This window comes from Phoca vitulina, unplaced genomic scaffold (genome assembly GCF_004348235.1).
Source record: "Phoca vitulina isolate PV1807 unplaced genomic scaffold, GSC_HSeal_1.0 scaffold19, whole genome shotgun sequence".
In the NCBI taxonomy this organism is placed as follows: Eukaryota; Metazoa; Chordata; class Mammalia; order Carnivora; family Phocidae; genus Phoca; species Phoca vitulina.
The window spans coordinates 27328642-27351621 of NW_022589722.1; the positions used below are offsets into that span (position 1 = coordinate 27328642).

Here is a 22980-nt window from a genome sequence, read left to right on the forward strand (position 1 = left end):
CCGGCTTTTCCTCCTTCCTGCAGCGTGATTGGCCCGCAGCTCTGGGAAGCGGCCAATGACTGCGCTCAGGAAGAGCCGCGAGGCCAATATGGCTTCCTGCACCTGGTGACGGTTGAAGAAACGGTGTTAGGTCTCATGGAGAAGACTCGGGGCGTCGAGGTGAGAGGGAGAGGATTTATCGTGAAGGGGGAAGGGAACCCCGAGAACGTCGCACGCGGGACCGTTCTTTAGGCCTTTTAGCGACGCCTGGAGGGTGGAGAGTGGAAGGATGGATAAACTGAGGTAGTTAGGCTGAGCAGGGCCAGAGGCGATTGGCGTTGCCTTTTGCCCCATCCTGCTGGGGCCGACGTCCGGCGAGTAGTTCAGGGCGGAACAGCCTCCCTGGGCTCCCTGGGTTCAGGATCTGAGAGCTCTTGCATCTTCTTTGTCCTCCCTCTCTCGTGGTCGTTTCTTTGGGGATTAGGAGGCCAGTGACAACTTGGTGGGACGAGGGAGATTAAAGTTTCATAAAACTACGTGTCTGGAGCGTTCACGTGCATTGTCGCCCAGTTTACTCACGACAATCCTGCGTCACTGTTTCGTTGTTATGGTTAAAGTAGCTGAGGCTTTCAGACAGGTGGTGACTCCCCAGGAAGGCCACACAGCTGTAAAGTGAAGGAGATGGGCACTTAGTCCTGCAGGCTCCAGAACTTTCCCCACTCTCCTACAGCCTGTCACCCACTCATCCTTGAGTCGTTTGGCTTCTGGTCACCTTGTATTTAAATTCGGTCTCTTTTCTACTACATTTGCGTGTGTAGTTGTAAACATAAAATGGAGTAGCTCAAAAATATAAGGGAAATGGAGAATAATAGCCCACGCTTTTAGAGCTGTCACTAACTGCTGGAAACAGAGCTAGGCTTTACATAGGTCAGTCTTCATTCTAGTCATCTAAAGAAGGCTTGCTATTATCTCCATTGTACTGATGAAGAAACAGAGCAGCAAGCTTCAGTATCTTGCACAAAATCGCAGTTAAGTGGTAGAGCGAGGATTCAAACGGAGGCAAATCTGGTTTGAAAGCCCATGCTTTTAACCAGTAATAGTTGCCAACATGTATCGAACACTTGTTACGTGCGTTACTGTTTTGAGTGCTATATTTGTATTAATCCTTATTTCTCCCTCCAAGCTTCTGTAAGAGGTGGTATCCCAAAGATGTGGGAACTGATGCACGGAGAGATTGACTTCCTGCAGATCCTACAGCTAGTCAGCGGTAGAGATGGTATTTGAGCCCTGGTCTAGGACCTTTTCTACTAAGTGCAGGTAGATTGATACACAGTATCTCATTTACATTTCACATCCTGTGAGCTAACTACTTTTCTTATTTCATAGGTGAGAAAGTTGAGGCCCAGAGGGGTTAAATGACTTGCCCAAAGACCCACAGCTAGTTAGGATTGAAGCTGAGTCCAGAGCTATGGTACATACCACTATGCTCTAACTAGTGTGTCATCTGTTTCCCAAACACTCCTCAGGGCAGTCTGTGTCCCACATTAACTTTTCTGTGGCTGAAATTGTTTCTCAATTGAGATTGTTTTGGTGTACATATGCTGAAGGGGGAAGAATGATTTTCTAATTTACATCTTCCCCAGAAAGTCTTCATGAGATAACTTAAGAGTATTTTCACATCATTGTATTCTATGTGAATCATGTTGAAATGTCATCATTTACAAATCCACAGGAGGAGCTTGGTGAATTCCTAATACATATTTTCTGTCTTGTTAAGCTGTTCTGATGAGTTGCAGTTAAGAATTGTATAAACAAGAGTAATGATCCTGGTGTTTGCAAAAGGGGTATTTGATTCTGCCTGCCACTTGGCCCAAAGGTGTTGACCAAGAACTGGAAAGGAAGCTGATAGCAGACCTGCATCCTTCTTCCCCATACACTAAGGCAGACCTGATTCCTCCTGCCTGGTATGTGTCATCCTTCCACTAGGAGACTCCATCTTCAGAACCTATGGAAGAGGAAGAGGAGGAGGAGGACGACTTGGAGCTCTTCGGTGGCTATGACAGTTTCCGGAGCTATAACAGCAGTGCGGGCAGCGAGAGCAGCTCCTATCTGGAGGAGTCAAGTGAAGCAGAAAATGAGGATCGGGAAGCAGGGGAGCTGCCCACCTCCCCCCTGCATTTGCTCAGCCCTGGGACTCCCCGCTCCTTGGATGGCAGTGGTTCTGAGCCAGGTGCTTTCAGAGTGTCCCCTGAAGACGGGGAGGTTTCAGGAGATTATGAAGGAAGAGGGGGATATAGGCCATGTGGGCAGAGCTGTCCAGGTGTAAAAGCTGTTTGATCTAATGTCTAAGGGCCTGTGAAAGAGACAGAAGTACCCCAAGTAGCCCCAAGGGGCATTTCCTCTGCTGCAGTCTGATTTCAAACTGCAATTTCCTTTGGTCTTTCATACAACTAATACTTATTTGGCACACATTAGATGCCAGTCACTAATATGGTGCTGCTTTTACATTTGTGTGAATAGCCGGTTGATTTTTAAGCCTGGATGTTGAGAAGGACACCTAAAATGTTCTGATTTACTATCTGATTTAAAGGACAAGAAATAGCTTGTGGGTTGGATGTGAGGCTGGGGTGGAAAATACAGAATAAAGGGACTTCCTGGGGAGAGGGTTACTGATGAGAGTCCCCGTAGAGCATCTGGAAGCCAGTTAATTTCCGAGCTGTGCTGCTTGGACAGCTGCTAGATCCCTGTGTCAGGGCCCCCAGTGTGTGGACTGCCTGTGAAGAGGGACAGGCTAGATGTATATGAGGACACTCCTATTCCTTAGTGCCTGCAAATACTCTGCCACTCGACTCTTCCTTTCCATCTACCTGTCTTCTCTTCCTCCTTCCCCTCCCTTTTCTTAATCTTTCTCCTTTCTGTCTTCTTCCATCCATTCTCTTAGAATCTTAGAACATTGGAACTAGAACCATCGAAGACCGTTGAGTCCAGGGGTCCTCTGTCGTGGCTGTGCATTAGGATCACCTGGGAGCTTTTAACAGACTACAGATGCCTATGTCCCACCACAGACCAGTTAATTAGAAGCTCAGGCTTGGCTATTTTTTAAGCTCCACGGGTGATTCTAATATGATGTCAGGATGGAAACACTGATCTAGTTCAGTCTCTTTATAGATGAGGAGAAAATCCGCAGAAGTTAGGTTGGTATAGACACTTTTTTTCTTCTCGTTTTCCTCTTTACAGACTTTCCAACACTTAGCTGTTGCCCTGTGGATTTTCTTTAGCTCCACTGTTGACATATAGCCAGGGGATGCCAGGCAGCTTATCTTGGACAAAACGGATTCAATTGTACACAAACCTGTTCCTGTTCCAGTCCCGTCAGTCTTACAGGGAGCTGGGACTCACCTAGTTAATGCACCGTTCCAGATTTTGAAGGGCCCATCATTTTGTTTGATTTGGGGTGATCGTATTAGGTGGGTCACGTGCTAAGTTCTCTTCCCAGCTGTCTGTGAGATGTGTGGTATCGTGGGTACAAGGGAAGCCTTCTTCTCCAAGACTAAGAGATTCTGCAGCGTTTCCTGTTCCAGGAGCTACTCCTCCAACTCCAAGAAAGCCAGTATCTTGGCCAGATTACAGGTGAGAGGCAGTCACTTGGAAGACCCTTCCTGGGGTCCTGGGAGCCGAGACAGGAGCAACCAATTGGCTGATGGCAAGGGGCCAAGAGGGCTTGGGAGGAGCTTGCTTGTGGCGTTCTGAGATTTTAAGTTTCCTGCTATTCTCTAAAATTTAGAGGGGAGAGGAATCCATTTATGGAGCTTGATAAATGACAGATTTCTAGAGCTGCCCTCATTCCCCACCTTCACCCCCTGCATAGTCTGATGTGTTTAGTATGTTTTAAACGAGAGCCTTTGGGGAGTCTGATGCCCTTGGTCTTTGCCCCCCAGTACTTTTATAAATGCTCTGAAAGGAAGCTAGGAGATAGGCATATGTTTCACCAACCACAGTGGGTTTAGGAAGTTGATGCCTTGTCTCTGACTCCATGTCATAGACAGCCACCTAGAAAGTCTTACTACTTTTTTTTTTTTTTTTTTTTGAGAGAGCAATCGGGGGTGGGGGGGCAGAGGTGGAGAGGGAGAGAGACAATCTTAAGCAGGCTCCACACCCAGCCCAGAGCCCGACTCAGGGCTCAGTCTCACAACCCTGAGATCATGACCTGAGCCAATATCAAGAGTAGGACACTCAATGGACTGAGCCACCCAGACAGCCCTGTAAATGGAAGGATTCTTAAAGAGATGTGTTGTCTAACCCACACATTAGTTGAGAAGTGTGCTGAGGTCCAGAGGAAGAATGACTTACCTTAGGTAGTTCTGTTGGAAGAGCAGCAGAACTGGGACTGGACTGTAATCTCAGGTGCCTGGCTTTGTGGTTTCCTGGTAACTATGGCCACCATCCACAACACTGGTTCTCAAACTCGCCTGCACGTTGGGATCACCTGGAGAGTTTAAAATAGTGACTCTTGGTGAGACTTGATCTTAGGCTATGAGTTCGAGCCCCACGTTGGGTGTAGAGATTACCCAAAAACCAAACCAAACAAAACCAAAAATATGAACTTTTAAAAAATAATAAAATATCAGTGCTTGGTCTTACTCCCTAGGTTCTGATTTAACTGGGATGGAGTGTGGCCTGGACACAAGGCCTTTATTTATTATTATCTATTTATTTTTAAGTAATCTCTACACCCAACGTGGGGCTCGAATTGATAACTCTGAGATCAAGAGTCACACACTCGGGGCACCTGGGTGGCTCAGCTGGTTAAGTATCTGCCTTCAGCTCAGGTCATGATCCCAGGGTCCTGGGGATCTAGCCCCGAGTCACATTCCCTGCTCAGTGGGAGCCCCTCATGCTCGCTCTCTCTCAAGTGAATAGTCTTAAAAAAAAAAAAAAAAAGGCACATATACTCCACCGACTGAGCCAGCCAGGTACCCCCTGGACATAGGGACTTTAAAAAAGACGCTTCGGAGGGGAGGGGGGTGGGAGGATGGGTTAGCCTGGTGATGGGTATTGAGGAGGGCACGTTCTGCATGGAGCACTGGGTGTTATGCACAAACAATGAATCATGGAACACTATATCTAAAACTAATGATATAATGTATGGGGATTAACATAACAATAAAAAAATTAAAAAAAAAAAAAAAAAGACGCGTCGGGGCACCTGGGTAAGCCTCTGCCTTCAGCCCAGGTCATGATCCCAGGGTCCTGGGATCGAGTCCCGCATTGGGCTCCCTGCTCCGCGGGAAGCCTGCTTCTCCCTCTCCCACTCCCCCTGCTTGTGTTCCCTCTCTTGCTGTGTCTCTATCAAATAAATAAAATCTTAAAAAAAATAAAAATAAAGACGCGTCCCCTCACAGGTGACTGTAATGCATAGCAGAGCTTGAGACCCACTGCTCTGACATTTATTGAAAGTCCCAGTGTGCCAGGTTTCTGCTTAGTACTTCATACAATTTATCTCTCACTTTTGTGAGATAATTGTTTCCCTTATGCAGATTTTAGTCAGGGCACAGAAAAATCTCTCCTCAGCAAATAATAGGTTTTTTTTTTTTTTATAAAGATTTATTTATTTATTTGAGAGAGAGTACATGAGAGGGGGGAGGATTAGAGGGAGAAGCAGCCTCCTTGCCGAGCAGGGAGCCCGATGCGGGACTCGATCCAGGGACTCCAGGATCATGACCTGAGCCGAAGGCAGTCGCTTAACCAACTGAGCCACCCAGGCGCCCTAATAAGAGTATTGTTAATAGCTACAATTTGGGAGTACTTGCTAAGTGTTTGGACTGAGTCCAACCAGTGATCTCTTAAAAATGAATTTTTTTTTTAATTTCTATTTTATTTAAGATTTTTTTTAAAGTAATTTCTACACCAAACATGGGGCTTGAACTTAAAACCCCAAGATCAAGAGTTGCATGTTCTACTGACTGCATTAGCCAGGTGCCCCTTAAATTCCTATTTTTTTTTTTTTTAATTTTTATTATTTGACAGAGACACAGAGAGAGGGAGCACCAAAGCAGAGGGAGTGGGAGAGGGAGAAGCAAGCTTCCAACCGAGTAGGGAGCCCATTGTGGGGCTGGATCCCAAGACCATGGGATCATGACCTGAGCCGAAGGCAGATGCTTAACGACTGAGCCACCCAGGCGCCCCTAAATTCCTATTTTAAAGGCTCAAATATTTTTAGTAACTTACTCAGAGGTATACAAATGAAATTGAAGAGCCAGGATTTGACCCCAGGTCTCTGGGGGATTTAAACTCACATTTTTACTTCACTGGTATTTTTAAATAAATTATCTGGTAGGGGGGAGAGGGGCGGCGCCTGGGTGGCTCAGTCAGTTAAGCATCTGACTCTGGATTTGGACTCAGATCATGATCCTCAGGGTCGTGAGATGGACTGTGTCAGGCTTCGCGCTGAGCGTGGAGTCATACTTAAGATTCTCTCTCTCAAAAAAAAAAAAAGATTCTCCCTCTCCCTCTGTCCCCTCCCCCACCCTCATTCTCCCCGTCTCTCCCTCCCTCTTTAAAAAATAAAAATAAAAATAAATTCTCTGGGTCTTTCTGAGCAGTGCTTAAGTTACAAATTATAGACCAGATTAGTGGCCTTTCACCTTTGGGGATGCCCCCTTGGAGCACCTGATGAAAGCCACGGACCTGCTCCAGAACATTCATGTATGTGTACAAAATATTGCCTCCTGACTCAGTTCACGGACCTTTCTGAAGCCCACTCTCTGCAATAAGTCTGTAGGAGCTCCGGAGGAAGGAGATGGCTGAGTTGAAGCCATGAGGGAAAAGTTCCTGGAGGAAGCCAAGGCTTAAAAGATAGAAAAGATAGAACAAGCGTCCCTCCCTGCCCTGTAGCTCCTCTGACCCTGTCCTCCCTTGTTGAACAAAAGCTAAGCACTTACTGAGTGCCGGCATAATACAGTAACTCTCATCCTTGCCACCCCCCTCTGAGTTAAGATTGTTATTGTTATCCACTTGATTTACAAATGAAGAAACTGGAGAGGTTAAGTAACTGGATGAATCCCAGGGTTTGAACCTAGGCAGTCCAACTCGAGAGTCCTGTTCTCAGCCATTGGGTAACACACATGTTCTCCTCCCTCCAGGGAAAGCCGCCGACCAAGAAAGCCAAGGTCTTGCACAAGGCAGCCTGGTCTGCCAAAATCGGAGCCTTCCTCCACTCGCAAGGGACAGGACAGCTAGCAGATGGGACACCAACAGGGCAAGACGGTAAGACAGCAGGGCACTGGTGCTCAGGAAGCTGCTGGGGATCGGTGGGAGTGGGGTGCCCGTTCTGGGGTGGCCCTGCCTAGGAGCCAGGAATGGGAAAGATGGGGCAGCTAGAGAGTGCCCTGGTCCAAGCTCACTGTGGATTGCGTCTTCCCCATCAGAAGGTAGTGTGGAAATTACCCCAGAAAATCCCTTTAGTCATTCCTAAAGTGCCAGGACCCCTACTCCTGATAATTCAGAAGCCAAGAATTAGCTTCTTTTCTCTTGTATTGCTTTTGGCCCTTTGGTTTCTGTTTCCCTTGGACAGTGAAGACCCCTCTCTGGTTTGGAAAGGGGTCGTGGGATAAGGAAAGGAACCTTTCTCTCTGAGTGTGTATAGCAGTTTTTAAACATACAAGCATTAAGCAACTCTGCTTTAGGTGGTCTGAGTTTCTGACTGCAGTTGAACTCCACAGGCAGGAGGGTTGGAGGGGCCTAGGTGTGCACCCCTCCCACCCATTCAGATAAGCTGTGGCCAATGAGAGGTTGGGGGAGGTCTAAGGAATTTAAGCCCAAAGGTCTTTGGATTTCCTTCTCTTCTTGGGGAAGAAAGATCAGACACTCCCCTTGAATGTTTCCTCCACTCCTGAGAGTCTGTCACCCTTTGGATAAGGTCCAGCCCTGTTCTGATGGCCACTGATGGGGCAGGTATGGGGCTTCCCGGGTGGGGAAGGACCTGCGTCTACAGACTCCTGGGGGCCAGGTTCCTAGCAGGGCTGCTGACTTTCAGCTCTTCCTCTTCCTGCTCTGCAGCGCTGGTCCTGGGTTTCGACTGGGGGAAGTTCCTGAAGGATCACAGTTACAAAGCTGCTCCCGTCAGCTGTTTTAAGCACGTGAGTGCCCTGGAGATGAGGGGAGGGAGAGCTGGGAACCGGGGCGCATGCCACCGCTCTCACCCGCCAGCCTCCCAAGCGTTCCAGGCTGGGCATCGGCACCCCGGAGAGAGCAGTGGTGAGGTCGGGGTGGGCGCAGTACAGCTTTGCCACTCGCTCTGGTTTACCTTTCTGTCCACCTTTCTTCAGCATCCTCCCACAAAGCCTCATCGAGGCCTTCTAGCACCGTGCATCCCTCTGAGGTCATTCTCACTCTGCTTATTTATGTAATGGAACTTTGTGCTAGAAATCCTTTTTCTTTCTTTCTTTTTTATAGAAATCCTCTTCTGTCTTCCCCATTGGTCCATGTTTTCCCATTGAAAGCTTGTTCTGAACTGCTCTGGGCCCCCTGGGCCCTGGGAGGCAGATGGGGATCCTCCTGGAGCCCACTTCTGCACAGAGAAGCACAGAAGAGTGAGGTCCTGGGGGGCTGGGCCTGGAGTGGAAGGACGGGCAGAGATGCTGCCAGTTGTCTGGGGGCCAGGGAGCCGCCTAGAGTGGTGCTCCTGTTTGGTCTTTCAAGCCAGGAAGTGGAGGAGAGGAGGCCTCTTTACTCTTGGAGCCCTCTGACCAGAGTCCCATCCTAGTAGCTGCTGAACTCTGGAGAGCGCCGCGGACAGAGGAAAGTTGGGAAGTTTGACTCTTCTCCGCATTGCTGTTGAAGGCGCACACCTTTCCTAGTGGGAAGCTCTTCTGCCCTGAGTTTTCACTGCAGGGGAGTTACATCGAGCTTGCATTCAGCATACCTGATTCCATAGGCTCTGCCACGCTGGCCCTGGTGTGCCCGGGTAGCATAACCATTTCTCGGTTCTTCTCTGGCCAGAGAGATGGAATGGGATACCCCGATGAGCTTAAGCCAGGATGAGAATGAAAAAAAGGGTGAGTTTCTCCAAAGGAGAATCAAGGTGCTGGTGGTGCAAAGTGAGGATTAGCTATAGGGAAGACATGCAGGAAGGGTGCGCTGCTGTTGGAGAGCATCTGAAGAGAAGACCGGTTGGAGAAGTGGAGAAAGAATGTACCAGAAGTAGTACGTGAGAGCCGGCATGGTGATGGCTGAGAGACTACTGCCCAGGCTTGAGTGACGATTGAAAGAGGTGGTATTTGTGCCAAGGACAGTCCCTGGCACGTGGCGAGCACTAGGCGGTGTGAGGTGTAGTCGCTGGATGATGGAGTGAGGAGCTGGGGTCCTGTAAGATCAGCACTCGGGGCTGACTGACTCTGGATGTCTGGCTGTTGCACCGCCCTCCCGTCCCGTCCCCCCACCCCCACAGTCCTGCCTCAGCTCTTTGGGGACTGTGGACTCGTCTTGCTCCTCTCTTCATCCCTAGTCCCATGCCTGGCTGGCCACATGCAGCGAGTGATGTGCACTGAGGTGCAGAGAAGGACGCCAGGGCTCGTGAGGCCAGCCACTCTCCCCTGTCCACTCAGGCAGCTCACCGTCCCCCTGAATGCTCTCGTGCCCACACAGGTCCCACTCTATGACCAGTGGGAGGATGTGATGAAGGGAATGAAGGTGGAGGTGCTCAACAGCGACGCCGTGCTCCCCAGCCGGGTGTACTGGATCGCCTCTGTCATCCAGGCCGCAGGTGGGTAGTCCTCTGGCCAAGGCAGGGTCCGGGTTCGGAGGACCTCTCCGCACGGGTGGGCAGTATCGCACACAGAAATTGGCTTCGTAAAACAAAAAAGCCCACCCCCTGGAGCTCTGCCAGTCCCTTCTTGGGATTCTCCTACCTTCCCTGGCTTCGAAGAGGCCACAAAGTATGACAAGTTTGTAAAGTCCCCTTTTTAAGGTTTTTTTCCAGGAACGATCAGGCTGCAGAAAATTAATTCTCCCTGCTGTGCCACACAGCTTTCCGAGTACGCGGCGTGGGTTTGTTTTGGCTGTGACTGTTGAGGACAACAGGGACCCCACTTGCCCAGAAGGAGTTCTTGGAAGAGGAGTCAGGTTTAGTTAGGCTCAAGAAGAAGGAAGGCCTGAGAATATACCTTTCCCCATCCCACCCACCCTCACCGGTGCCCTCCTTCTTTCAGGGTACCGGGTGCTGCTTCGGTACGAAGGCTTTGAAAATGACGCCAGCCATGACTTCTGGTGCAACCTGGGGACAGTGGACGTCCACCCCATTGGCTGGTGTGCCATCAACAGCAAGATTCTGGTGCCCCCACGGAGTGAGTTGATGAGAACATTCCCTGTTGTGGTTCGTGCAGAGCCCTTGGTAGAAGGGGCACCCTTTGTCTTAGGTTAGCCCAAGCAGAACCCACTTGCCAGCCTGCTTCCTGTCCCCTCCGGTCTCAGAAGCCCCGTGGCAGATCCAAGTTGTACAGCGGGTTTTATTAGATGTGATGGCGGCCCCGAAGAGGCAGAAATAAGTTGCTCTGGTGCCCCCTGTTGGCGGGAGCGTTGTCAGTCTGTGTAACCAGGATTCCGCTGTGTCTCCACAGCCATCCATGCCAAGTTCACCGACTGGAAGGGGTACCTCATGAAACGGTTGGTGGGCTCCAGGACACTTCCCGTGGATTTCCATATCAAGGTCTGGCACTGAGCCCTTTGGGTGTCCTAACTGATCTCCTTCCTGCCCCTCTTCCATTTTCTCTGTCCCTGCTACTCACTGGAGTATTTTCTCAAAGATTCCCTTGCTTGCCAGTTTCTAGCAGCTTCACGTTTCTCCAGGAAGGATGTCGGTTGCTGTCCGCCTTCCCAGCCTAGTGTCGGCCTCCCCCACCCAACCCAGACTCTGATCCTGCCATGCTGATCACGTTGCTTTGCCTCCTGTTTGCTCCTCCAGAGCCTTACCTTTGCTCATAGCATTTTTCAGGAGCATTCGTCCCATAGATTTTTTTTTTTTTTTTTAAAGATTTTATTTATTTGACAGAGAGAGAGAGAGCTAGAGAGGGAACACAAGCAGGCAGAGTGGGAGAGGGAGAAGCAGGCTTCCCGTGGAGCAGGGAGCCCGATGCGGGGCTCGATCCCAGGACCCTGGGACCATGACCTGAGCCGAAGGCAGACGCTTAACGACTGAGCCACCCAGGCGCCCCCGTCCCATAGATTTTATTAAGTACTTGTGTACAAGGAACTGTGGGAATACAGACCCTGTATTCAGGACCCTCCAGTCTGGCAGAGGAAACGCCAGGAATATAAAATAGACTGGGTTCTGAACCAGGGGTGTGTCTCCAAATCATCTCTGTGGCTTTTAATTTTAATTTTGTAAAATTTAGCTCCTTAACTTAAAAAATCACACACGTGGTTAAAAATTCAAAGAGAACACAAGGATACATAGTGAAGACTTCATTTCTCCCACCTCTGTACACCAGACCCTCTGTTGTGGGGCTCGCTCACATAGGGGCCTGGACAGCGTCTGAGGTCTCCGGACCCGGATGCGCACAGGTCTGGTTCCCACGTTGCCTCCGTAAGCGACACAGCAGCGGGCAGGGGACACAGAGAGGGTGCTGTGTGGCACATGGTTGAACTGGCCCTGTGGCCTGAAGAGGAGCAGCTATCAAGGAAGGCTTCATGGAGAAAATGGCATTTGAATTCTACCTTGATGGGTAGGGTGTGGGTGGTCTGGAAGCCAAGAGTTTCGGAAAGTAAGGATGGAATAGAAGCTGGGGCCATCTCACCCAAGGCACCGGACGCCTGGTGAAGAGGTTGCCACCGTGAGTCTTAGCTGGTGGAGAGTGGGCCTATGGCAAGGAATGGTTCCAGCACCTCAAGGAAGCTTTCCCTGGCTTTTTTCCCTAAAGTAGAAATGATTTTTGCTTTAGTTGAACTTGCTGGGTACTGTCCGTTTACTCTTTATTTCTCTGTATTTTGCTAATTTATCTTTTCATACTCTCTCTTTTTTTAAGATTTCATTTATTAGAGAGTGATAGAGCATGAGCAGTGGGGAGAGAGCGGGCAGACTCACTGCTGAGCAGGGAGCCCGATGCGGGCCCAATCCCAGGACCCTGGGATCATGACCTGAGCCGAAGGCAGATGCCCAACGACTGAGCCACCCAGGCGGCCCCATACTCTCTTTCCAACAAAACTATAAGCTCTTTCTCCTCTTCTCATAATGCCTTGCACAGTGGACAGATGGAGCAGTTGAAAACAAGCGTTCACTCCTCCCCTGGCACTTGTCTGAAGATGAGGTAGCTGATTGTGGGCGGGGCAGCCACTGGCGTTATCAGGCTGGCCTCTCCTCTGCTTAAATTAAAATGAGCTTGATTCCGAGGGGGCTCTGTTGGTTAAGCATCCAACTCTTGATCTCAGGGTCATGAGTTCAAGCCCCACGTTGGCCTCCACGCTAGGCATGGAGCCTACTTTGAAAAAAAAAAAGAGCTTGATTCTGGTTCCATGTGAACCAGTCAGCAAGCACACAGTGACTCACTGTCATGTACCCAGTCCTGCAGCGGATACAAAAGCAGCTGCCTCTGAGGATTGGGGGTAGGGAAGGTAAAAGGGGGTGGGTTTGTGAAGGAAGCTCTAATCCAAATCCAGTCTGGTTCCTTTGATGCCTACAATGTGGTAAGTGCTGAGTAAAATGTTTTGAATGAATGACCCACCGGCCAAGGTCAGGTGTGTACTATGTGTTTGTCGAGGAGAAAAAACGTTAACTGAGCACTAACTCTGTGCCTAGTTCTGTGCTTGGAACTGAGACGATCGAGATGAATCCTCCCAAACCTGGCTTCTACCCCTACGGAGCTCAGGTTCTGGGCGTGACTGAACAAAGAGGCCATGAAAGTGGTGGTGGGCTGTGGGCTGCCCTGGGTGGGCGTCAAAGAAAGGAGTGTGTCAGGAAAGGCTAGGAGAGGAAGGTAGCGCAGAGGGACCCCAATCCAGGCCTCACCCTGTGTCTCTCTCCTAAATGGGCCAATCAGGCAGTCGGTTTGGACTTGATTCCAGGCCTTGAGCTGATGTCTGACGCATCTGTGGTGTAGGACTCTTATCAGCTTTGCCTGGTTGCTGCTTTGTGACCATAGAGATGCTCCCCCTCCTGGTGGGCTTGGAAATAGCACGGCTTAGGGACGCCTGGATGGCTCAGTCTGTTAAGTGTCTGCCTTTGGCTCAGATCATGCGTGCTCTCTCTGACAAATAAAAAAAATTTTTTTAAAGATTTATTTATTTATATGACAGAGAGAGAAACAGCGAGAGAGGGAACACAAGCAGGGGGAGTGGGAGAGGGAGAAGCAGACTCCCCACAGGGCAGGGAGCCTGCCCGATGCGGGGCTTGATCCCAGGACCCTGGGATCATGACCTGAGCTGAAGGCAGGTGCCCAAAGACTGAGCCACCCAGGCGCCCCTGACAAATAAAATCTTAAAAGAAAAAAAATAGCATGGCTTAGTCCCCACCTTGGTCCCCTAGGCTGGGGCTGGTTTTCCCTGGCTGTGAAAGCCCTACAGAGCTCACTGTTCCCATTTCCCTACCCCAGGCAGGACAGCACTGAAGTCACAGTGACCTGAAAAACTCTCCTACCCCTCATCCGTGGCCTGTCATCAGGGCTCTCTAGAACAGCTTATGGGCATCTTGGTCACTGTCCCTTGCTGGGTCAGTGGATAGCCGTTCCAAGTTGCAGCCCAGTGGGTTCACAGCTGTAATTAGACATACGGAGGCATCGGGGGCCTCAGCTCTCTGGACATGAGAGCTGTATGTGCCATCAGCCGGGAGGTGGAGGGGCGTGGGAAAGCGCACAAGGCTGGACACTGGGACCAGTTTCAAGGTCCAGCTCTGGCACCAGTGAATCTGGGTGAGCATAGGCAAGTCACTTGAGCCCTCTGGGGCACCTGTTTCCTTCGTCTGCAAGGGGTATTTGTACTTTCCATCATACTGAGTGACTGGCATTTTGGTGCCAACCTTGTAACCTGAGTGCTGTCCTTCCACATCATCCTGGGGAATTGGGGGCCAGGGTCGAACCCGGTGGGATGGGAGGGCTCATCCGCCCGTTCCCTGACTCAGGGCTGGGTGCAGTAAGAGATGACACAGGGAGGGCGGGGGGAGCCCCAGGACCACAGCAGGCCTGTGCCCTGATGTTGCAGATGGTGGAGAGCATGAAGTACCCCTTCCGACAAGGCATGCGGCTGGAGGTGGTGGACAAGGCCCAGGTGTCCCGGACCCGCATGGCCGTGGTGGACACAGTAATCGGGGGTCGCCTTCGGCTCCTCTATGAGGACGGCGACAGTGATGACGACTTCTGGTGCCACATGTGGAGCCCCCTGATCCACCCAGTGGGCTGGTCACGGCGAGTCGGCCATGGCATCAAGCTGTCAGGTCTGCTGTCGGGGCCGGGGCGGGAGCACCTCTGCACCCCACACCACCACCGTGGGGTGGGGGTGACCACCTCCAGCATGTGCATGGTCGTACCAGGGTCCAGAGCGGTTGCATGATTTGACCAAGGTCACTCAGTTTGTAAGGGTTTTAAACCGATTGGAACCTGGGGGTTACATGATGGGGGAAGCATCTGGATCTTATGGGTTCAGGAGTTCCTACAGAGAGCTCCTGACGTGTTCTGTCTTCTGGTCTAGGTGGGGGGCACGGGGTGCCGAGATACAGATTAGAACACATGCGGGGCAGCGCCCACATTTCTGGGGAGGGGAGGGAGCTGGCCCTGTGAGCAGCCTGCAACTCCCTTCTCTCCCTTGCTCCCTCTGCCATCTCCCCAAAAGAGAGGCGCAGCGACATGGCCCACCATCCCACCTTCCGGAAAATCTACTGTGACGCTGTTCCTTACCTGTTCAAGAAGGTGAGGCGCAGCCCTCGGGCACTTCTCCTCTTGGCCACAGGCCCATTCCAGGCCTCACGACCCCGGGGCGTTCCTTTCCCTCCCCGTTTCCTTCCCAGGCCTGTGGCAGATGAGGCCAGCCCCCCCCCCCCAACCTGGGCCACCCAGTTTCCCCAGCTGCCCCGTTCCTTTAAGGTTCGAGCTGTCTACACGGAAGGTGGTTGGTTTGAGGAGGGGATGAAACTGGAAGCCATTGACCCCCTGAATCTGGGCAACATCTGCGTGGCAACCATCTGCAAGGTGAGCCTGGGCCTGGCCCTGCAGCTTCCAGGGTGGCTTTCGGGAGCCGGTGAGGTGGCACAGAGCCCTTCACGTCCGTCCCCCCTTTCCCACTCTGGCTGCTCTGGGAGTGCCACACTCTTGAGAGTAGGGGTCTTACCTGCTTCTTGCCCAGAATCGGCTTTCGTGTCAGGTCCCAGGCGCGTTGGAGGGGTGCTTATTGAACACCTGGCCTGAGCCTGGTCTTGTGTCGGGTATAGGCCCCGCCCTGTCAACCTCCCTGGGGGCCTTCCCACCGCCACACGTCCTCTCCTTCGAGTGGCGGCCTGGCCAGGAGCCATAGCTGTGCTGATTTCTCTGCACGCCACCTCCATTATTGCTGTGGCCTGAGCAGCAGATGACTCCACCTTGGCCCCCCTGGGGACATGCTGATTTGTGCGTCCAGCCGATCTTCTCCCGGCTGGGCCTGTGTGCTCACCACCAAAAACACTGGAAGAGACAGATGTAGTCCCTGCGGGAACAGCATTTGCTGTCTAGTGAGGAAAGTAAAGAACCTCATGAGTATGGGTTCCAGCGGTGCCGAGTGCTCGGAAGCAGAAGCTCAGGGAAGGCTGAGATCTAACTCCGGCTGCATCCATTTGCCTCGTGTCCCCACCATAGCCACCTCACCCTGGGATGGGGGTGCAGTTCATGATACCATGGTGTCTGCCTGCCCGCCCCCCAGGTTCTCCTAGATGGCTACCTGATGATCTGTGTGGATGGGGGGCCCTCCACAGATGGCTCAGACTGGTTCTGTTACCATGCTTCCTCCCACGCCATCTTCCCAGCCACGTTCTGCCAAAAGAATGACATTGAGCTCACACCCCCAAAAGGTAAGACTGTCCTCATAGTCGGAAATGGCAGAGTGTGCCCACAGGCCCAGATTCCTGTCCAAGCCAGACCCTGGGCCTTAGAGTCTTAGAGTGGATTGGGGAGCTGTCAGAACCAGCCAAGCCACCACCACCAGCCCTTACACTGGGCTGACTTAGCTCCGTGGCTAATGGGTGTCTGCGTGAGCAGAGCTCCCACTTGTTCCTTCGGGCAGTGAACAACCTATACGACGGGACCAGGGTCCTAGAGCAGGTATCAGCCTGCGGAGGAGGAAAGAAGGCTGCTGGGGAGACTCCGGGCTGGGTCCTGACCCAGCTACAGGTGCCCGTTTGGCCCGTGCTCCTCCCCCAGACTTCCTCCTGCCTTCCCTCCTTTCCCTCCACGTCTATGTTTTCTGCTCCTCCAGGCTACGAGGCACACACTTTCAGCTGGGACACCTACTTGGAGAAGACCAAGTCGAAAGTAGCTCCGTCGAGACTCTTTAACATGGTGAGGAGAGCGAGGAAGCATGGGGCCTGGGGTGGCCCTGCCCGCTGTCAGCGGTGTTAACTCCAACCCCCTTCTCCTTCCTTGAGTCTGGACGGTGGAGACCAGCTGCTTCAGGGGAGAAGTCCCAAACCCTGCCATAGGCATTCTGCCAAACAGTCCAGCCTGCTCCCTTTCCCAGAGGGGCTGGTGCTGGGAACAGAGGGCAGTGGGATCACTGCCAGGGGACACTTCCCCTGGGCACTCCCAGTCCACTCCCTCTCCCCAGTTCGGCCCCACTGGGGCAGGGAGCTGGCTGCCTTGGTCACTGCGTCTCCCCCCTCCCCAGGACTGCCCCAACCACGGCTTCAAGGTGGGCATGAAGCTGGAGGCCGTGGACCTGATGGAACCCCGGCTCATCTGCGTGGCCACGGTGAAGCGGGTGGTGCACAGGCTCCTCAGCATCCACTTCGATGGCTGGGACAGCGAGTATGACCAGTGGGTGGACTGTGAGTCCCCGGACATCTACCCCGTCGGCTGGTGTGAGCTCACCGGCTACCAGCTCCAGCCACCTGTGGCCGCAGGTCTGGGCTCTTGCGGCCCCAGGGGACTCTTGACTTTCCTTTTCTTTTTCCTTCTTGCCAACCACTCCCCCTGCCCCATACCTACCTCATTCTTTGGCATGAGACCCAGAAGTCTCCTGGACCACTCCTAATGAAAGAGCGGCCCTCGTGTCCCCGCCTCCCACTCCTACTTGTCTGTCTCCCTCTCCCTCTGGCCTGCAGAGCGCCTTCCTTGATCTTGCCCACTCTGTCATATGCTCGTGCCCTTGTGCACCCAGGTAAACCACCCAGGCCCCCGGAGCAGCCCAGGTGACGAGGGTGGGAAGAAGGGACAGCTGCTCCCAGTCCCTCCCCCATTCTCACTGCCCCACTTTGGCTTTCCTTCTTGGAGCGTCCCGTGTGTAAGGGAGGCTAGTGAGGTGTGGGCAGGGGGTCTCGGGGTGTGCCTGTACCATGTCCTCTGCAGGCTCTCCTCACCTTTGTCCCTCGTCTTTCAACAACAGAGCCGACCACACCTCTGAAGGCCAAAGAGGCCACAAAGAAGAAAAAGAAACAGTTTGGGAAGAAAAGTAAGTGATGCTCTCAAGCAGCCAGGCTGATGTGGGACTTGGGATCAGCTGGGCCTGTGTTTCTGGGAGCAGAGGGGGGTCACCACGTAGGTAGCGCTCTTCATGGTGCCTCCATCTCCTCTCCTTTGCCCTTCGGCCCCAGCGGGCCTATCAGCCTGTGTCTTAAGGGACCCAAGCACAAATAGGAAGTCTTCAGTCTCTGGCAGTGGTCAGGATCCCAAGCAAAAAAGGCAAGAGATGGTATTTATAAGAGAGAAAAGGGGGAGGGATCCTCATCCCTGCTGTCCTGTGGTCAGAAGTCAGCACGGCCCCATCGGCCCCATCGGCAGTGCACAACTGCTCTTTGAAAGTAAGATGTATGGGGGGTGGCAATTTCTCCTCAAGCCTGTCGTTCTTCCCTTGGGACCCTCAGGGGTGGGAGCTTTGGTGTCATTTCCTTAGGCGGGGCCCCAGTCTTAACAGATCCTGAGCCCTATGCGGGCTCAGCTTGAGGGGACGGCAGGTGGAGTGGGGTGGAGAGGGGGGGAGGTAAAGCCATCCTTCAGAGCTGCCAGCCTGTGGCAGCGAGATGGTCTCCATGAGGTGGCACCACACAGAGAAGAGGTTGTCTAGAAACAGGACAAGGAGGAAGCAGGTGCGGTCCCTGGGCAGGATCAGGTTTGAGTTGATCATGTGGGCAGGTCCTGTGTCGTCCACAGTGGTGGGGCTGGGAACGGCACTTCACAGGTGAAGAAAGGAAGCTCAGCAAGCACACCCAGGGCAGACAAGCTCTCTGAGGCTCAGGCACACAGCGCCGAGGGGCAGTATCAGAGTTCACGCTCTGTGCCCCCACGTTGGCACCTGCCCCTCCACTACACCGCCTCTGCTCACCGCTGGATGACCCCCAGCCGTTGAGCCTCCCATGGATACAGCCCTGTGCTGGGTTTCATTCTGTTTTTATTCAAAGGGAAAAGAATACCACCAACCAAGACTCGGCCCCTCAGACAGGGGTCCAAGAAGCCCCTGCTGGAGGATGACCTGCAGGCCGCAGAGAAGATCTCATCGGATCCTGTTCCTGAAGAGAGTAAGAGCCTCCCGGGCGGGGTCAGGCCAGGGCCGGCCTGCTCCAGTGCTCAGAGGCGGCCCTTCTCCCCCACCTGGGCACAGAAGAGGAGAGTCCAGTGTGAAGGGACTTTTCCGGGCACCAAGCAGTCCTCCTCGGACCACTGGGCCTGGAGAGCTTCCCAAACACCCACCCCCACCTCTGAACCGAGCCACACATCTCCAGCCGGGCCCTCTCCATCTCACCGCCTGCCCCACGGGGGGAAGGTGCCATTCCCACCTCCCCGCCACGTCCCGAAGGCCCCCGTTCATAGGGAGCCAGAGGCCCCGCCCTTCCCAGGGTTTCACGCACACTCACTCTGTTCTCCAACCCCCCCCTTCCTCTTTAGTCATTGCCGTGCGCGTGAAGGAAGAACATCTAGACATGGCCACGCCGGACAAAGCCCTGAGTCCAGAGCTGCCTGTTCCCCTCGAGAACATCAAACAGGAGACAGACGACTGAGCCTTCCCCCCTGCCAGCCCGGGGCTCCTCTGTTGCTACCACCCTTCCCCCCTGCTTTAGTTTGGAGACTGAGCCTTTTTGCCTAAGTTCTGCCAGCTGCTGTGAGGGCCGGGCACCGAAGGACCTCTGGCCAGGCCTGCGTGACTGCGGCTGCCCGAGGCCTCCAGATTTGTCTGTGAGCGACTCCTCCTCCAGCTACAGTTCCCGAAGCTCTTCCTCCCAGTAACCTCCCTCCACACCCACATACCCCTCGACTGCCGTGGGGTCGAGGGCTGCCCCCAGTCATACTGGAAGACGAGTCCGTGAGGCGTGTACGGGTGTGTCCAAGCAAGTCCTGTAACAGGCCTGTAACAGCCGCAGGTCGGTGGTGAGTGGTGTGGTGCGTGCCTGAAAGCAGCCACGTGGAGCAGCCTCTCACCTCTGGGCTTGGCGCTCCGCTCCTCCCAGCACCCGAGGGAGGCCAGGGAACCCCATGCGCGCGCCCACCTCTGGCAGGCAGCTAAGCAGCAGTGACCAGGAGGCAGGTTCTGGTGACTTGTGAGGTGGCCTTGACCTGGTTTCTTTGTTAGCAAGAGGACTGACCCGTATTTCCTAAAAGGAACAGTGGAATAGAGGTGGGGTCTGCTCCTGGCTAGGGGGCTTGGTGGCCGAGGGGCTGCAGAGGCGGCAGGACTGGAAGGTGAGGCCAGGGCTATGAGGAGGCCCCAGCTGGACGGGGGACCACCGCCAGCTTTGCGCTTAACCTGCCCTGAGCCCAGCTTGGCCGGGACCTGTCCTTTCACCCCCTTCTCCCTGTTAACCAGGGTCAGGTGCAGCCCTGCCTGAGAGTCCTGGGGCAGGGGAGTGGTCAGCCCTGCTGGCTGAGGTGGCCCTAAGGAAGGGAGGAAGGGAGAAGAGGATAACAGGACATGCTTCCTGGCTCTCTGTCCCTTACTGTCCATCCTCCTCTCTGAAATTACATTCTAGAAGCTCCCCTAGTGTCTGCCCAAATTTCAGTAGCTTTTATTTTTCCCAGTTAGTCTCCTTGGAAACTGTCTCTTTCCGTCTCTTCAGTAACTTTTCCTGGAACGTAAGGTGGAGGCAGGCTGCCCTTATTTCTTGTCTTTGGGTGGAGACGCACTGCCAGGTGGGTCCCCGTGTCGTCCTTTAGGGGGTCCAGCTGTGCTGCTGTGGGCGTCCAGCTACACTCGGAGCTGGTCTGTCCGGCTGCCACTGCCCGTGCTTGCTGGGTGGGGTGCTGGCGTGCGTTTGCTCAGGACCCCGGCTGTTTGGTGTTACCCAGAGATGGGGTGACCAGCCCAAGGGGAGCTGATTTCCAGTCATTTTTTTCCAGAGAGAACTTGATCCTCACTCCTTTACTAAAGGCACTAGAAAGCCCCACATGGTGTAGAAACCAGGCCCAGAAAGTGGTCAGTTGGTGCAGCCTGAACTCCCCCAAAAAGTGACTAGATTTGGAACATAGTGAAGATCAAGGACGGGCCATGCCTTCCCCTGCTGTCGCTCACACACGCACCCCAGACCTGGACAGTGACAGGTCAATAACCGCAGCCCCCCCCCTCCCCAGGGAAGATGGCCTGGGTACGCATTTGGGCTCACAGTGTCCCCGTGGAGCTCTTCCAGGCTCCTGCTCCCAGCTGAAGCTAGTGCCTCATCCCCAGACCCCTTGCAGTTCGGGGATCCCGTTCTGACTGGAGCTTCTGGGAAAACTGGCCTTGGACGGCATTGTAACCTTCAGTCCCTTCCCCCTGAATGAAGTGAGGCCTGCCTGTGCCCTGATGAGGATGGCAGGGTCGGGGGACAGGCCAGCTGCCATTCCCGCCCTCGACTGGCCACCCCGGACTTCCTGAAGTCGTTAGTCAGGTTTCTATTTCTTAGAGCTGAGTGTATTCTCATCTGTCACCTCCTGTGAAGGCTGGGTTCACACATGAGCACAATGAATAAATGGCCTCATTTGAGCGCCCCATCTCCATAGCAACCACACTGTGGGTTACCCGTATTTGCGTCTCTGCCGTTCCTCTCCTGCAAGACCCTGAGCCCAGAGGCCGAGCCCGGGCCTGGTCTGCCGCAGCAGCCTGGTACTAAGCCATGAGTGTGTGACCTGAAAATACGTAACTTGTGTTGCTGGGGCCGAAAGATCTTGATTCATCACAGATGGAAGTGGGGGCTTCTGGGAAGTTTCCACTCCAGGCACAGGACCAACTTTGTACCTCACTTGCCCTTGGAGAGAACCGGAGAGCTTGGAGTCCAGCCGGGGGTCGGGGGTGCCGCTGGCTATGGGACCTCCTGAAGAACCGTTTCCACTCCCTGTGCCCGCCGCTCCATGACCAGCAGTGGCTCCCTGCTGCAGGATTAGACCGAGTGCAAATGCACACACCTTTCCTCTACTGGTCCCCAGTCTAGACACAGTTCAGCTTCACAGGAACCCTGAGGTACACGTTGACTTCATCTTATCAGAGTTTAGTAACTCATTGGCTTAAATCCACAACTTAAATGACAGCAGCGGGATTAAGCCCAGGGCGGTCTGCCGTATTACCACCAGTAGGTACTCTTCATTCAGTGTCCTTCCTGAAGCATCTTCCACGTGCCAGACAGCACCGCTAGAGGTTGGGCCTCAAAATTGCAATGCATGGGTGCTCCTGCTGTGGCCATGAGCCAGGTGAGCACGCCCAGAACGGGACTCAGGGCCCTGTGTGATCCTCGAGGTCAGGGTCCTTTTTTTTTTTCTTTTTTTTTTTTAAAGTAGGCTCCGTGCCCAACGTGGAGTTGAGATCAAGTCTCATGCTCAAAAAAAAAAAGTCACACACGCTACCAACTGAGCCAGCCAGGAACCCAGGGCCCCTATCAATTCCTTCGTATTCCTGGGAGGAAACTGCCACTTTCAACAAAAATGAAAAACCTATAACCCCAGGGCTAGCATTTGGTGGACGATCTCCACGTCCAAAAGGGTGGCTGGATGGAACGGCCTCAGATGTCCCAATGCCTGCTGCAGCCAGCATACCACGGGAGTCAGGGTGCGGGGTCTTCCCCTTCATCCAAAGCCCTGACCCGCAGCTGGCGCCATCAGGGCCACGCTCAGCAGCCACGTGAGCTCCCAGGGCTGCCGCAGGGGGAGAGCACGACGCGTCCGCGGAGATGAATGCCGTTGTCATTACTGCTAGTTCCAGATCTGACCTCTAAGGCACAACTGCTCACCTTCAGCTTGGTGTCTTTCTAGGGGTTCCTTCCTCCCAGCCTACCGGACAAGGAACACTTAGGAAGTGAATTGGGCCCCCCCCAAAGAAGATACACCTCAGAATGAGACCTTACTCGGAAAAAGGGTCTTCACAGAGGTAATCAAGTTAGAACAAGATCATCGGGGTGGGCCCTAATGCAATATGACTCCTGTCCTTCTAGAAAGAGGGAATTTGGAAGCAGGAAGATGGGACGGGGGGACATGCCATGTGAAGTCAGGCAGACTGCCGCTGTGCGGCCACAAGCCAAGGCACAGATATCTGGGTCCACCAGAAGCTGGAAGGGGCTCAGAAGGCTCTCCGCTACAGCCTGCAGAGGGAGCACAGCCCTGTGGACGCCTTGCTCTCCCGCTTCTGAGAACAGTGAGACAAAAATGTCTGTCGTCCTAAGCCACCCGGTTTGTGGTCCTTTTTCACGGCAGCCCCTGGGCGCTTCTACACCATCTCATGGTCCCCAGGCACCCAAGTCCTGCGAGTGCTGGTCCAGAGGCAGGCTGAGCACTGTCCCTGTCTTACCAGGACCCACTTTTCTGTTCTCATCCTCCCTCTCAGGACTGGCCTCACCTCCCCGTGCCCTCACCGCACAGCAGGGGTTCCCACAGGCAAGGCCCC

General features: G+C 53.5%; 2 protein-coding genes across 2 annotated transcripts in view; one reads left to right on the plus strand and one right to left on the minus strand.

Moving 5' to 3' along the window:
- On the plus strand, window positions 1-21259 carry L3MBTL2 (L3MBTL histone methyl-lysine binding protein 2). The gene is made up of 17 exons (XM_032416628.1): window positions 1-159; window positions 1966-2209; window positions 3476-3609; window positions 7122-7245; window positions 8038-8117; window positions 9625-9742; window positions 10188-10322; window positions 10596-10684; window positions 14167-14398; window positions 14794-14870; window positions 15045-15149; window positions 15853-16000; window positions 16405-16487; window positions 16813-17047; window positions 17530-17595; window positions 18542-18658; window positions 19026-21259. Exons 1-17 carry the CDS (start codon window positions 136-138, stop codon window positions 19136-19138), a joined length of 2124 nt encoding a protein of 707 aa, XP_032272519.1. The 5' UTR covers window positions 1-135; the 3' UTR covers window positions 19139-21259.
- CHADL (chondroadherin like) overlaps window positions 18515-22980 on the minus strand; it is a 10739-nt gene continuing 6273 nt past the window's right edge. The window contains exon 6 of the mRNA XM_032416627.1: window positions 18515-18731. The gene's annotated coding sequence lies outside the window, so the exon portion shown is untranslated. The remainder of the gene's footprint in view (window positions 18732-22980) is intronic.

What these genes read in the sequence shown, in the direction of transcription:
- L3MBTL2 (XM_032416628.1), top strand. Translation starts at nt 136, where the DNA reads ATGGAGAAGACTCGGGGCGTCGAG. An exon ending in GTATCTTGGCCAGATTACAG is followed by an intron (nt 3,610 to 7,121) that starts GTGAGAGGCAGT and finishes TCCTCCCTCCAG; the next exon opens with GGAAAGCCGCCGACCAAGAA. An exon ending in CCGTGGATTTCCATATCAAG is followed by an intron (nt 10,685 to 14,166) that starts GTCTGGCACTGA and finishes CTGATGTTGCAG; the next exon opens with ATGGTGGAGAGCATGAAGTA.